At 44.5% G+C, this 12,148-nt stretch overlaps 1 protein-coding gene across 1 annotated transcript in view; it reads left to right on the forward strand.

The window, feature by feature from the left end:
* Positions 1-208: 208 nt before the first annotated feature.
* pgap6 (post-glycosylphosphatidylinositol attachment to proteins 6) overlaps positions 209-12,148 on the forward strand; it is a 21,955-nt gene continuing 10,015 nt past the window's right edge. Inside the window, exons 1-6 of the mRNA XM_080726221.1 lie at positions 209-357; positions 3,270-3,453; positions 4,697-4,898; positions 6,346-6,473; positions 9,814-10,100; positions 11,601-12,019. Of these exons, the coding sequence (XP_080582347.1) occupies positions 285-357; positions 3,270-3,453; positions 4,697-4,898; positions 6,346-6,473; positions 9,814-10,100; positions 11,601-12,019 (1,293 nt within the window). The 5' untranslated portion in view covers positions 209-284. The remainder of the gene's footprint in view (positions 358-3,269; positions 3,454-4,696; positions 4,899-6,345; positions 6,474-9,813; positions 10,101-11,600; positions 12,020-12,148) is intronic.

The following is a 12,148-nucleotide window of genomic DNA, read 5'->3' on the forward strand; positions in this document are numbered from 1 at the left end:
CCTAACCCTAACCACACACGATGCGCATTTACGAACGCACCCTTTGATACGCTCTGACTGAATTCACCAGCAGAAAACACTCTCCCGAATGTCAACACCACCCACACGCTGCTCTGACGTCACATGTGGAACCAGGAAGTGTTCGGCTAACTGTAGGTCAACAATTTGCCCCAGCAGCAAGTGCAACAACACACACAATACACACATACTGTACACACACTCATACACTTGCCTCTGATGTGGTCGCAGAAACATGTAGAGCTTCATAAAACCACAGTGGAAATATGGACGTCGTACATGTTCTACGTAGCGTGCTTTGTATTGCTCTGGCCGTTGGGACTTCTTTAGGAGACGACGGTAAGTCTGACTGTAACGTGTACTAATGTAAAGGATGTATATTAGCATGTTTGCTAACGTGACAACCATAACAATATAGGTACGGTTACGGTATAGCTTTAGTTGTTGAATGCCTGTGTCGACGACAGAAGGAAGAGGTTGTTTGGCATGATGACGTCTTTTGAGTAAAGTATGTAATGACATGATTATAACTTGCCTACACATTCGTCAATAAAGGTCTAATATTTCTACAATTGCTACAAAATTGTTGCAAAACCTGCATATGCAGTCATTTTGGGGCATAAACAAGAAGTTGAAGGAGAACGTCTGATAATGATGTCATTCTTCATATATATATATATATATATATATATATATATATATATATATATGTGTGTGTGTGTGTGTGTGTGTGTGTGTGTGTGTGTGTGTGTGTGTGTGTGTGTGTGTGTATGTATATATGTATATGTATATGTATATATATATATGTGTGTATGTATGTATGTATGTATGTGTGTATGTATGTATGTATATATATATATATTACACTGAAGTTGTTGTTACACTGAAGTGCCCAGGTGTCCCTATAGTGCCCACCAATCATGTATATGCCCTTTTATGTAAATACAGTATGATACAGAAAGTGGCTATAAAAGTATATCTTTCCTGGGTACCCGTGCTTGGTACACAAAGGCAATATCAACACTGTGGTAATGTAACTTAGAGACTGCACACAATGTAAGTTACTTACATAGTATGTATACACAGGTCAAGAGATGTTTGACACACTTTGCACACATTACAGATTCTTATTAAAAAAAAATAGATAGTTCCTAAGTCTGGAGCATTGCGCTTTATCAGTTGTGTGAAACAGTTTATTAATAGATTATTATTATTTTAGGGTGTGGTCCATCCATTGAGACCAAGTTATATTTTGATATGGAGCGCCCTTTGGACTCACCGGCTGCCACTCTTTACTTTGAGCTAGAGCAATGAATGGGCTTTTGTTTGGGGTCTGGTGGTGACTATAACAAATTTAGTTCCGTTATGAACCAAGCAACACTACTTTAGATTCGATCATTGGTTCCCAAACCTTTTAGCCTGAGAGAGACCCTAAATAGAAATGTGATGTCTCCGAGGGACGCAAACTAGTGAAAATAGCCGATCTACAAGCTCACGTGTTGATATCCGAAAAGTTGTGGGATTGTGGATCAAACAAATTATGTCATACATTGAAAATAACTACTCTGAAAAAAGCATTTCATGTTATCTTTAAAGATTTTACATGCATTAATTAACACGGTCATGTTTTGCGCAATGCAATTTAAGTGCCATAGTTTTGCCATAACTAATGTCGATTAGTTACTGCCAAGGCTTTTTCCTATTGTATTTACCAGATTTTTGGCGGTTCCATGCACATGGCACGTGCCCATTGTGTGCGCAGGTGCTCCCGTTCACTGCCGCCGAAAGTCTTTTCTTTCATAGGGAGAAGAAAAAATACAACCACAATGATCCGTGTGTAAGTTATGGTCCATAGAAAACAGGCCGTTTTGACCAAACGCGCGATATGGGAAAAGAAGATGAGAATCGGAGACATATGCGAGATATATTTCTGCAGCCAGGATGAACACAACTCAGTGGCCGAACGGAAGTCGCCGGAAGTGGCTTTCGCGAGGCATCATGGGAAACTCGAGTCTTTTCCTTGACTCCCGCCCGCGGGAGCGCAGGGCTATTGGTTACCATGGTAACCAGCTAAGACGTGCAGGGACGTCTTAAGGAGGGGCGGAGTTTAAGACGCCTGTGGACTTCTAACACCTCATTCGCACTGCACGCGAGCGAGCGATGCGACGCGACGGGATGTCCCGCGAAATACTGTCCTCATATGGAGCATCGGCCATTGCGTTGCAACGTAGCCTGAACCAATCAAATAATTACATAATAATATAAAGTGTTTGGGGGGCGGGACATGACCATTTATTTACCTCTATGGACGTCGCCGCGAAACCTCGCTCAAATAGAGGCTCCGCGAGCGAAAACCGGAGGGGTGGACGACGTCGCTCATGGTAGGTTAGGACGTCCTCAATTAAAACACATGTATTTTAATGAGATTTCATCGCTCACGTCGTGTTGCTCGCGTCGCATCGCGGGCAGTGCGGATGAGCTATTAGGCATCCCATGTGTTAAATAAAGCCTGAACCGGGGACAGAGAGTGTTAAAGTTGTTCGGCATGAGGAGGAGATGCACATGTGTATTGAAGTTTCATGGCTGTAAGTGAAACAGGGCACGAGTTATACCAATGTTTGTGAATTTCATTTCTTGGCCTTTTTGCACAACTCTCTACCATTCTGCCCTATTTCCTAAAAAGTGACTGCTCGGTTCTACCAGAAATATTAAATGAAATATGATATTATAATTCAAAATAGTGGGAGATCTATAGGTCTGAGGTCAAAAGTCAAAACACGAAAGTTGCTCGGCACGAGAAGACTCTTATGTGTATCAAAGTTCCATGGCTGTAAGTCAAACAGGGCATGAGTTATACCTGTTCAAAGTTTTGCATTCAAGCAACCACCCTTTGGCCAATGGTCATAGGCTTTTGTGTCATTGACCCTTGACATAGCCCTCTACCGTATTGCCCAGTTTCGTAAAAACCGACAGCACCTTAGAGATAATATACCGTAATACAGTGATTATTCGTAAAACGGCATAATAATAAAAGGTAGAAAGATAATAGGGGCTTTGCACTTCGTGCTTGGCCCCTTAAAAATACCTCAAATGTATAAATCAAATTTAAGACTGAAAATGTCAGATGTGATTGTGAGCTTGTACATCATTTATTATGTACAATAGGGCCACAGTGGTTATCATGAACACGTAACTGAGCTGTGTCATGCTATAATATAAATAACTACAAGGTGTTGGTTGTGTGGTTTCAGATGGACCGGTGACCTTCGTGTCAGAAGTGTCGTCCAAGCCGGCACAGAAGCTGTCGCGGTACAGCTGGTTCGGCAGTGTGAGGCTGCAGAGGTTCCACATCCCTGAGGACGCGGCTGTCGCCCGCTGGCTGTTTTCTGTGACCAAAGGCACCGGGTTCCACTGTGGCCAGCACAACGTCTCAATGTGAGTTACCTAGCTCTGGTCATTATCATTGGTGGAGTTCTCCCTAATGCTATGTTCGTCTACCTCCCCATATCCTTTTTTCGTCAGTCAAAATTATTCAAAATGTTTCAAACATTTTGAAGATCTTTCAAAAATGTTCAAAAGCCAACGTATGAAATCTAAAATGACTCGGGTGCCAATCTGGGAACCATATCATCAAAGAAAGGGCGACGCCCACTCGGTCTGTCTCTCGTAGCGACTCTGAGGCTGTCTCGAGAGATTACTCGGGTGCTTACCCAGTTTTAATGGGTTAATGTAGATTGCCTGATTGAGCTGGTAGATCAGCTATTTTGTTAATATTTGCTAATGGCTGTACGGACGTATATAGGGCTTAAGTGGTGACATTATTTTGTTGTAGGGGAGTAAGAAATTGCACAACACTACCATAAAATGTAGGGTCAAGGTTCCCCAGGCTGCTCAGCTAAATTATTGTTAATTACTTGGAACCAAATGGACCACTACTGGTCTGTAACTCAGAGTGTACAAATACAGGTCCATTTGGTTCCATTTTTACATACTTATGGAGTTATGGGGGGGGGGGGGGGGGGGGGTCCCCTGGCCTAATGCATACCCAACTGGGGCTCCTTGAAATTCAGCATTTTGAGCTTTCACTGCCCTGAACATTTTCTTTACTCATTTATTTTCTATCATGTGTGTGTAGGGATGGGACGATAATCGTTATTATCGTTTATCGTGATAAAAAACACTCACAATAATTGTATAGTGGAGATTTAAATTTATCGTGAAATTATCGTCCACCATGCACTGGGATCAATTTATTTGCAGAGCTGCGTATCCCTCTAAAAGCCTCTATAATTGGTCAAACAGACCTGGAAATAACATACCATACAGTCTTTTTTTTCTCTCTCTACCAAATCTCCTTACCAAAACATAGCCGATCTACAAGCTCACAACTCGTTGCGTCGCAACGCGTTGTGAGCTTGTAGATCGGCTATTTTTTGGCAAAAGTTCCACCCCAGGATAATGGATGTTGGGGATATTTTGATTATCGCGATAATATCGTAAATCGCAATTCTTTTGGACACAATAATCGTGACACGAAATGTTCATATCGTCCTACTCCTATCCCTGTGTGTGTGTGTGTGTGTGTGTGTGTGTGTGTGTGTGTGTGTGTGTGTGTGTGTGTGTGTGTGTGTGTGTGTGTGTGTGTGTGTGTGTGTGTGTGTGTGTGTGTGTTTTCCAGTCATATGCGATGGGGCGCTCCGCCCGTCATAAACCCAGTGGGTACAGAGTTCCCCAACACCACGCTGTGGAGCCCCGCCTTCTCTCTGTCCCTGCTGGTGACCTCACAAAGCTCTTTGACCTTTAACCTCTCTGACCCCGCCCCCGGGGACTGGTACATCGCCGCCCACCTGCCGGAAGACGACGGGAGGATCGAACAGAAGGTGTGTGTTTTGCCATGCATCAGTGGTCTCTATTACTTTATGAAGGAACTCCAGATATTGAAAAAATACATAAGAGCGACCGCCCTGTAATCTAACTATTCATTTGCCGAATGTATGTCTGTCTGTCCGCCATCTGTCGCCTGTCTGCATGCTGACATCACTGATACTAAACAGTGTCGCCACCATGGTTACAGCCGCATGCTGAAACAATGCCCAAATTTGGAGATGATGTCCACCGTCTGTCGACATCACTGATCCTAAAAAGTGTCGCCACCATGGTAACAGCCACATGCTGAAACAATGCCCAAATTTGGAGATGAGCATGCTGACATCCACCATGGTAGCAGCCGTTTGCTGAAACAATGCCCAAATTTGGAGACGAGCATGCTGACATCACTGATACTAAACAGTGTCGCCACCATGGTAACAGCCACATGTTGAAACAATGCCCAAATTTGGAGACATCACAGACTGATATTAGGGGTATTGCACAACTGGACGTCCCAACGGGCACCGGTCTGAGTTCTCCTTCTGAGACTCCTACATTCAATTCCTCATATACTGTGCACACCCCCGGGCACAGGACTAGTAGTACTAGTCAACCAGTAACATATAGTACATGTACTGTACATATTTGTCTGATTATAGTTAGCTCATGCTTGCTTTGTGAATTTAGCTGCCCTACTGTCAATAGAGTTGTCCATGTGTGATTGGCCATATGCTGCAAACACCGGTCCTTTTACCGTAGGACCAGATTGAGTAATATTGGCTGGACTTGATAACGAGTTGATAACCACCATTGTGTTGGTGCTTAGCGCCGTGATTTCAGTTGTTAGGGTTAGTGTAGTCTCGCGTGGCCAGACTGTTGTCTCCACGATTTGCAAATGCTCCCGTCATACAGTCTGGAATAACGGAAGAAGAGTAACCGGTTAAAGCGGAAGTGAAGCCTCCTCACTTCCTATCATTGTATAAATAAAATGTCATCTAAACACGTTTAGCTTGCTGCTTAGCAGAAATGACATTTTAAAATATATTTTCTTGAACAGTAATGCCAGCTTCCATTACTCGCCGTTCAGGAGCTGTAGTTCCAGAGACTCTATATAGCATTCAGAGATTGTGGAATAGTTGTCTGGCTACGCGAGACTAGGGTTAGTGAAGCCAGATAATGAAAAGATGTACTCCTTGGGATGTTGAATTTGCTTTGTAGTACAGAGTGAGACAGCAATAGTGTGGTTATTTCTCACTAGGATTCACTGTCACTGATAGTGAGTCGTAGTGAGACAGCAAACTGAATTGGCAACAACCCACACGTGGCTGCAAGATGGCCCAGGGCAGTGTGAACAGGTTAACTTGGCTCAACCACATTCCACAGCACAGTGATTTATATTTGCACAGGATTCATTAAAACAACTATTTTATTTATTATTATAATTTTTTTGTCATACAGGGCTTTCCGTCGTGCACATACTTCCTGTTGCCTCAGCTGTCAGTCAGGAGAGCTGTGGACACGCCCATCCTACAGCAGGCCACGCCCCTCCTCCAGACCGCAGCCCCCGACAGTCCTGCACGCCTCAAGTAAGTGTGAGGGGGGGGGGGGGGGGGGGGCATGCAGGAGTGTCAATAATGGGCAGTTCTTACACTGTCAGAGTTAAATTAGCACTGAGGATTTGACTGTGAGTGTACATATCGGTACTGTGGTTATTTACTGTGAGTACATACTAGTTCTGATTCAACAGCAACTTAGTATTCCCAAATTCACACTTGAGTTAAAAATGTTTACTTAAAATGTTTGTATAGCCAAAGTATAACATAATGGTTAAAGTGGAGATGCTTTCCAATTATTATTTATTTATTTTTAAAGATTAGTTTTTTTGGCGCTTTTATGCCTTTATTGGATAGGACAGTAGACTGATGGGAAATGGGGGAGAGATGGGGAGCGACACGTGGCAAGGGTTGTCCGGATCGGGAATCGAACCGGCGACGCCGCCAGGCATCCATGCCTATGTGGCAATGCCTAAGTGGTATGCGCCTGGACCAGTTGGCCAGCGGGCGCCCCAGATGCTTTCCAAGTTTAGAAGAGCTATGGGCTGTCCATGGTGCTGACTGCCGACGTCTCTCCCCTGGCCTCTGCTGCCCCTGGTGGCCAAGCCTGCAGGTTCGGGCCCAGAGTGAAACGCCACAGTAGAGTGTAGCAGGGTCCGCCCAGAACCCAAGATCCGAGGCCGGAACCGAGAACCGAGCCTGTTCATAATATATCGACAATATCGTCATTATACTCCAGGATTAAAGTAGTATCTAAATGTACTACATTTGTTATGTTAGCAACAGTTTAGCCAGATCATGCTAGAGAGAGCTCTTCTTAACGAGGAAACGCAGTCATTAGATGTTTGTCCAGAACACCTCATAAAGTTATCACTCAAAACATTTGTCATCTTTGGCAAGCTAACACTCACAAGCTATAACACTGTGACAGCTGTTTGTTTTCAAGTGGAGAGAACGAGACAGTGTGTGTGTGGCGTGTATGTGTCTCCCGTAGGAAGTGAGGCCGATCGCCCCCCGCTACCCCCGCCTCCCCGTTCTTTGCTCCCAGACCACGCCCCCGACCGTCGCAATTGGCCGGCTGTACTCTGCTGTACTTCCTGGCCATGTCCTGTTACTGTTGTTGTCGCGTCGCACTAGTGCTGTCACGCGTAGAAGGATGTTTGAGAGAGATGAGATTCAATTTATTGTCAGTGTACAGTACAAGTACAGTACAGTACAGCGAAAAGTATTTTCACATCTCATACGTGGAGACGTTTGAATACGCGGAGACGTTTGGACTTTTGGAAATGTAGGAGGAGGAGGAATGGATGGAATTCTGATGGCTCATATATCTACCTTTCAGGTGGTGTAGAATTAGCATCACTATAACACCTCATTAATCATCTCTATGTATATACTAGGCTACCAATACGTTCAATTACAAGTCTTCTCTCCCAAGCTTGTCAAATAAAAAATGTAAATGCTTTATGTCTTGTGGTAGGCTATGGTGTGCAATTATTATTATTTTCCCCCCCACAGTCGGTCCTTCATAATAATGATAATAATAACAAAATAACTCAAAATAGCCTGATTCCACGCTGGCTACTCCCCCCCCCCCCCCCCCCTCTCTTCCCAAACATAATAATAATAACAATAACAATGATAAAATGAACTCAAAATAGTCTGATTCCACGCTGGCTACTTTAGACTAAAGCATCAGTCTCCAGACGTTTTTCCCCCTCTCCCTCTCTTCCCAAACCTGCAGTCACACTGCTTTTCTGTGGGCAGTAATGCCACGCTATTCATGTGGTACAGTAATCGAACTTTACATCATTAGATGGTATTTAGTGACGGTCCAACAACAATATTGTCATCGGTCGGTCGGCAGCGTTGTAAATCACGCGCATTTTCATTTTTCCAAAAGTCCAAACGTCTCCGCGTATTCAAACGTCTCCACGTATGAGATGTGAAAATACTTTTCGCTGTACTGTACTGTACTTGTACTGTACACTGACAATAAATTGAATCTCATCTCTCTCAAACATCCTTCTACGCGTGACAGCACTAGTGCGACGCGACAACAACAGTAACAGGACATGGCCAGGAAGTACAGCAGAGTACAGCCGGCCAATCGCGACGGTCGGGGGCGTGGTCTGGGAGCAAAGAACGGGGAGGCGGGGGTAGCGGGGGGCGATCGGCCTCACTTCCTACGGGAGACACATACACGCGTGTGTGTGTGTGTGTGTGTGTGTGTGTGTGTGTGTGTGTGTGTGTGTGTGTGTGTGTGTGTGTGTGTGTGTGTGTGTGTGTGTGTGTGTGTGTGTGTGTGTGTGTGTGTGTGTGTGTGTGTGTGTGCGTGCGCGCGTGTGTGCACGCGTGTGTGCGTGCATGTGTGTGTCGCTGCAAAGCAAGTGAAATGTGGGATGTGTCTTGCGCTTGAAAATCCCATAGAGAAATCTTGGATCGCGTCATATAAGAACTGTGTACCAAAAATAAACAAACCCCCCCAGGGCGATTTTGTCAGGTGTGTGTCGTTTATGATATTGAATGTTTGGAGAAAAAATAAAAACTTTGGATAAATTAGTACTTTTTCCACCGTTGGTAAAATGCTTCATAATCCTTATGAATAAAATCGCCCGGCATATTTGTTTATTGCTGTAACAGTTCTTATATGACACAATCTAAGATTCCCTATGGGTTTTCCCTGGTACAGTTAATGTGCCACTGCTAATATGACTGTTGGGTGGAAACCTTGTATGTCCAAAACGGTTATTTTTCGGTTATTATTTTGTCACAATGCTCTTGTTATTAGTTTCATTGGTTCAATATTTATAAAACCCATGGACACACTTAACTACTTAGGAAAAAAAATCAGATATAATAGATAGGCTGTCCTTGCTACGTTTGTGTGACTTAGTAGTGCATTAATTTATGAAAAACCATAGAAAGTTGAAATATGGAGATACAAGGTTTCCTGTCCTGACAGTGACCATTTAGTGCAGTTCAATATGTTCAGAAAGGAAAGTTCGTTCGGGATTTGTAAAACTATACATTTTTGGAAACTTTGGAGTATAACAAATCAGAAAATCTATGATTCCATTTGCAAAATCCCTAGGGGAACTTTTGACAGCTGCTGAAACTTTGGGTCCCATTCACTTATTTCCCATTCACTTACTATACACTTTACTATAAAGGAAAAAAATACCCCCCAAAAATAGGGTTTCTAAATAGGGTTTTTTATGATTCCCCTAGGGATTTTGCAAATGGAATCATGGATTTTCTGATTTGTTATACTCTGAAGTTTCCAAAAATGTATAGTTTTACAAATCCCCCAAAAATTAGAACGGAATTACACAAGCGACTAGAATAATTGTGCACATTGCGTGTGTTCCAGGTCGTTCGTGCCACAGTTCGCCTCGTCTCTCTCCGTCTCGGTGAGTGACTGCTTGTGGGTGGAGGCGGGGGAGGAGCCAGAGAGCGCAGCCTGTCCGCTGGTCCTGAGCCTGGGCTCCGCCTCCGCCGCGGCGGGCGCTGTGACCGTGAACTGCTCCGCCGGCGCCGGTTGCTCGGCAACCCTCTCGGCCCCGCCCTGGAACACCTGGATACGGGTCGTCGTGGAGACCACCAGCGCCGTCCCTGACAACCGCACTGTCGCCTTCAACATCACGTCCGTCTATACCGGTGAGCTGTGGAACGTAATGGGGGGGCTGGGCGATATCGCTTCAAACTTTTTTATTGGGTTACACCTGCCTTCACAGGCAAGTCGTGGTTTAAAACAAAAATCCTATTTAAACATGCAAATATCCAAAACAAGAGTAAATGCCAGCAGAACAGTATTGCAAGCCATTTTGGCAAAAGTTTGGTCGGCGCTACCCACATGTTTGGTTCTGTTGCTCATTCCACAAATTCCCGATGCTTACAAGCTGTTGTAAAGGTGATGAATCAACTATAAAAAAATGATATAAAACACAATACAAATTGGTATTATTAAAGGGGAGATTTAGTGGACCGAAGTCAAGTTTCTTTACTTTTTGTGCACGGTTTAGTAACATAGAATTTGTCGTCTCATTGTGTCTAAAAAGACATATTTAGCCACTTGCACGCATGCCCCCACCCACTGAAATCAAACTCGCTAAAATGATAGAAAGAAGTAAATGAAAACATGGGTGTACATGTTCATCACAGAATAATCTTCAAGGCCAGTGAGTTTCAGATGGGAAAAAAATAATCTTTCTTTTTTTTTTTTTCAAATGAAAATGTAAATGGTAAAATGGTAAATGGTGCATTTATATAGCGCTTTTATCCAAAGCGCTTTTACAGAGATTGTGCATTACATTCACGCACACATTCATACACCGGTGGCGGAGGAAACCATGCAAGGCACCAACCTGCTCACCGGGAGCAACTAGGGGTTCAGATTCTTGCCCAAGGACCCTTCGACATTAACTCAGGGGGAGCCCGGATTTGAACTGGGAACCCTTCGGGAACCCTTCGTGCTCTAATAACGGTTTCACTACCCCTGAGCTATGCCGCTATGCCGCTATTTTAAATGGATCAAAATGACCCGAACCGAACTTAAGGGTTAAAACATGGAACTTCATGTCAGGGTTGCAGACCCTCAAAATGTGCTAACGTCCCACCCTGTATAAACATACGTAGGGATGGGACGATACGCGATATTATCGTTTATCGTGATAAAAAACACTCTTAGTGTGGAGATTTCATTTATCGTGATATCGTCCTCCTCCGTCATGCACTGGGACCAATTCACCTTTTATTCACCGAGCTGCATATCCGGTACCATTTAAACCCTCTATAATTGGTAAAATGTACTTATAATTTATGTACTTGATACAGTCTTTTTTTCACTTTATCAAATGTCTTTGCCAAAAAATAGCCGATCTACAAGCGAGTTGTCTCTCTCACTGGAAGTTGTGAGCTTGTAGATCTGCTATTTTTTGGCAAATGTTCCGCCCCAGGATAAGGGCTTTTGATTATCGTGTATAATATCGTAAATTGCGATTTCTTTTGTCACAAAAATCGTGATATGAAATTGTCATATCGTCCCATCCCTAGTTCTGAGGTGGTAAACGGAACCCAGAGCATTGCGGTCATGTTGTTAGAGCACTTCACATGCTTTGAGGTTTGTTTGAAAAAATGATATCTGGTTGTCTCTCCCAGTGGGCTGCAAGCCGAAGAGTGTTGGCCTCGCGGGGGACGACTACACCGGCAAGCTCCAGAGCAGCAGCATTAGCATTAGCAGCAGCATTAACATAACAGCGGCTGCCGTCACGCGCAGCGAAGGCAGCAACGCCACTTTGCCCGGCAATGGCTCTGCGACCGCCACCCTCTTTACCAACGCCTCATCGTCGTCCAGGTCATCGCTGTCCCCTCCTCCGTCACCACCACCACCGTCGCCAGGGTGTGTGTGGAGCGTCCCGGTGCTCTGGGAGGAGCTGGACGTGCTGTCCCTTCGCTACACCCCGGTCGACGGGCCCAACGTGAGCGTGGCGCACACCAACCCCACCCTCCTCACCTACCCCCTCACCATGCACCACGCCACCGGTGGCACGCTCAACCTCCAGCTCACCCTCAACACCGTGAGTATATCACTGGAATCTAGACGTGCACACACTGTCTAGAGGTGCTGCCGCGCTGTTTCACTCTGATCCCTGCCTGGCCTGCCAACTGTGTGCATGGATTAAAGTTCTCAGTCGCCATTGACTGAT

This window comes from Nannobrachium achirus, assembly GCF_963921795.1.
Source record: "Nannobrachium achirus genome assembly, chromosome: 5".
In the NCBI taxonomy this organism is placed as follows: domain Eukaryota; kingdom Metazoa; phylum Chordata; class Actinopteri; order Myctophiformes; family Myctophidae; genus Nannobrachium; species Nannobrachium achirus.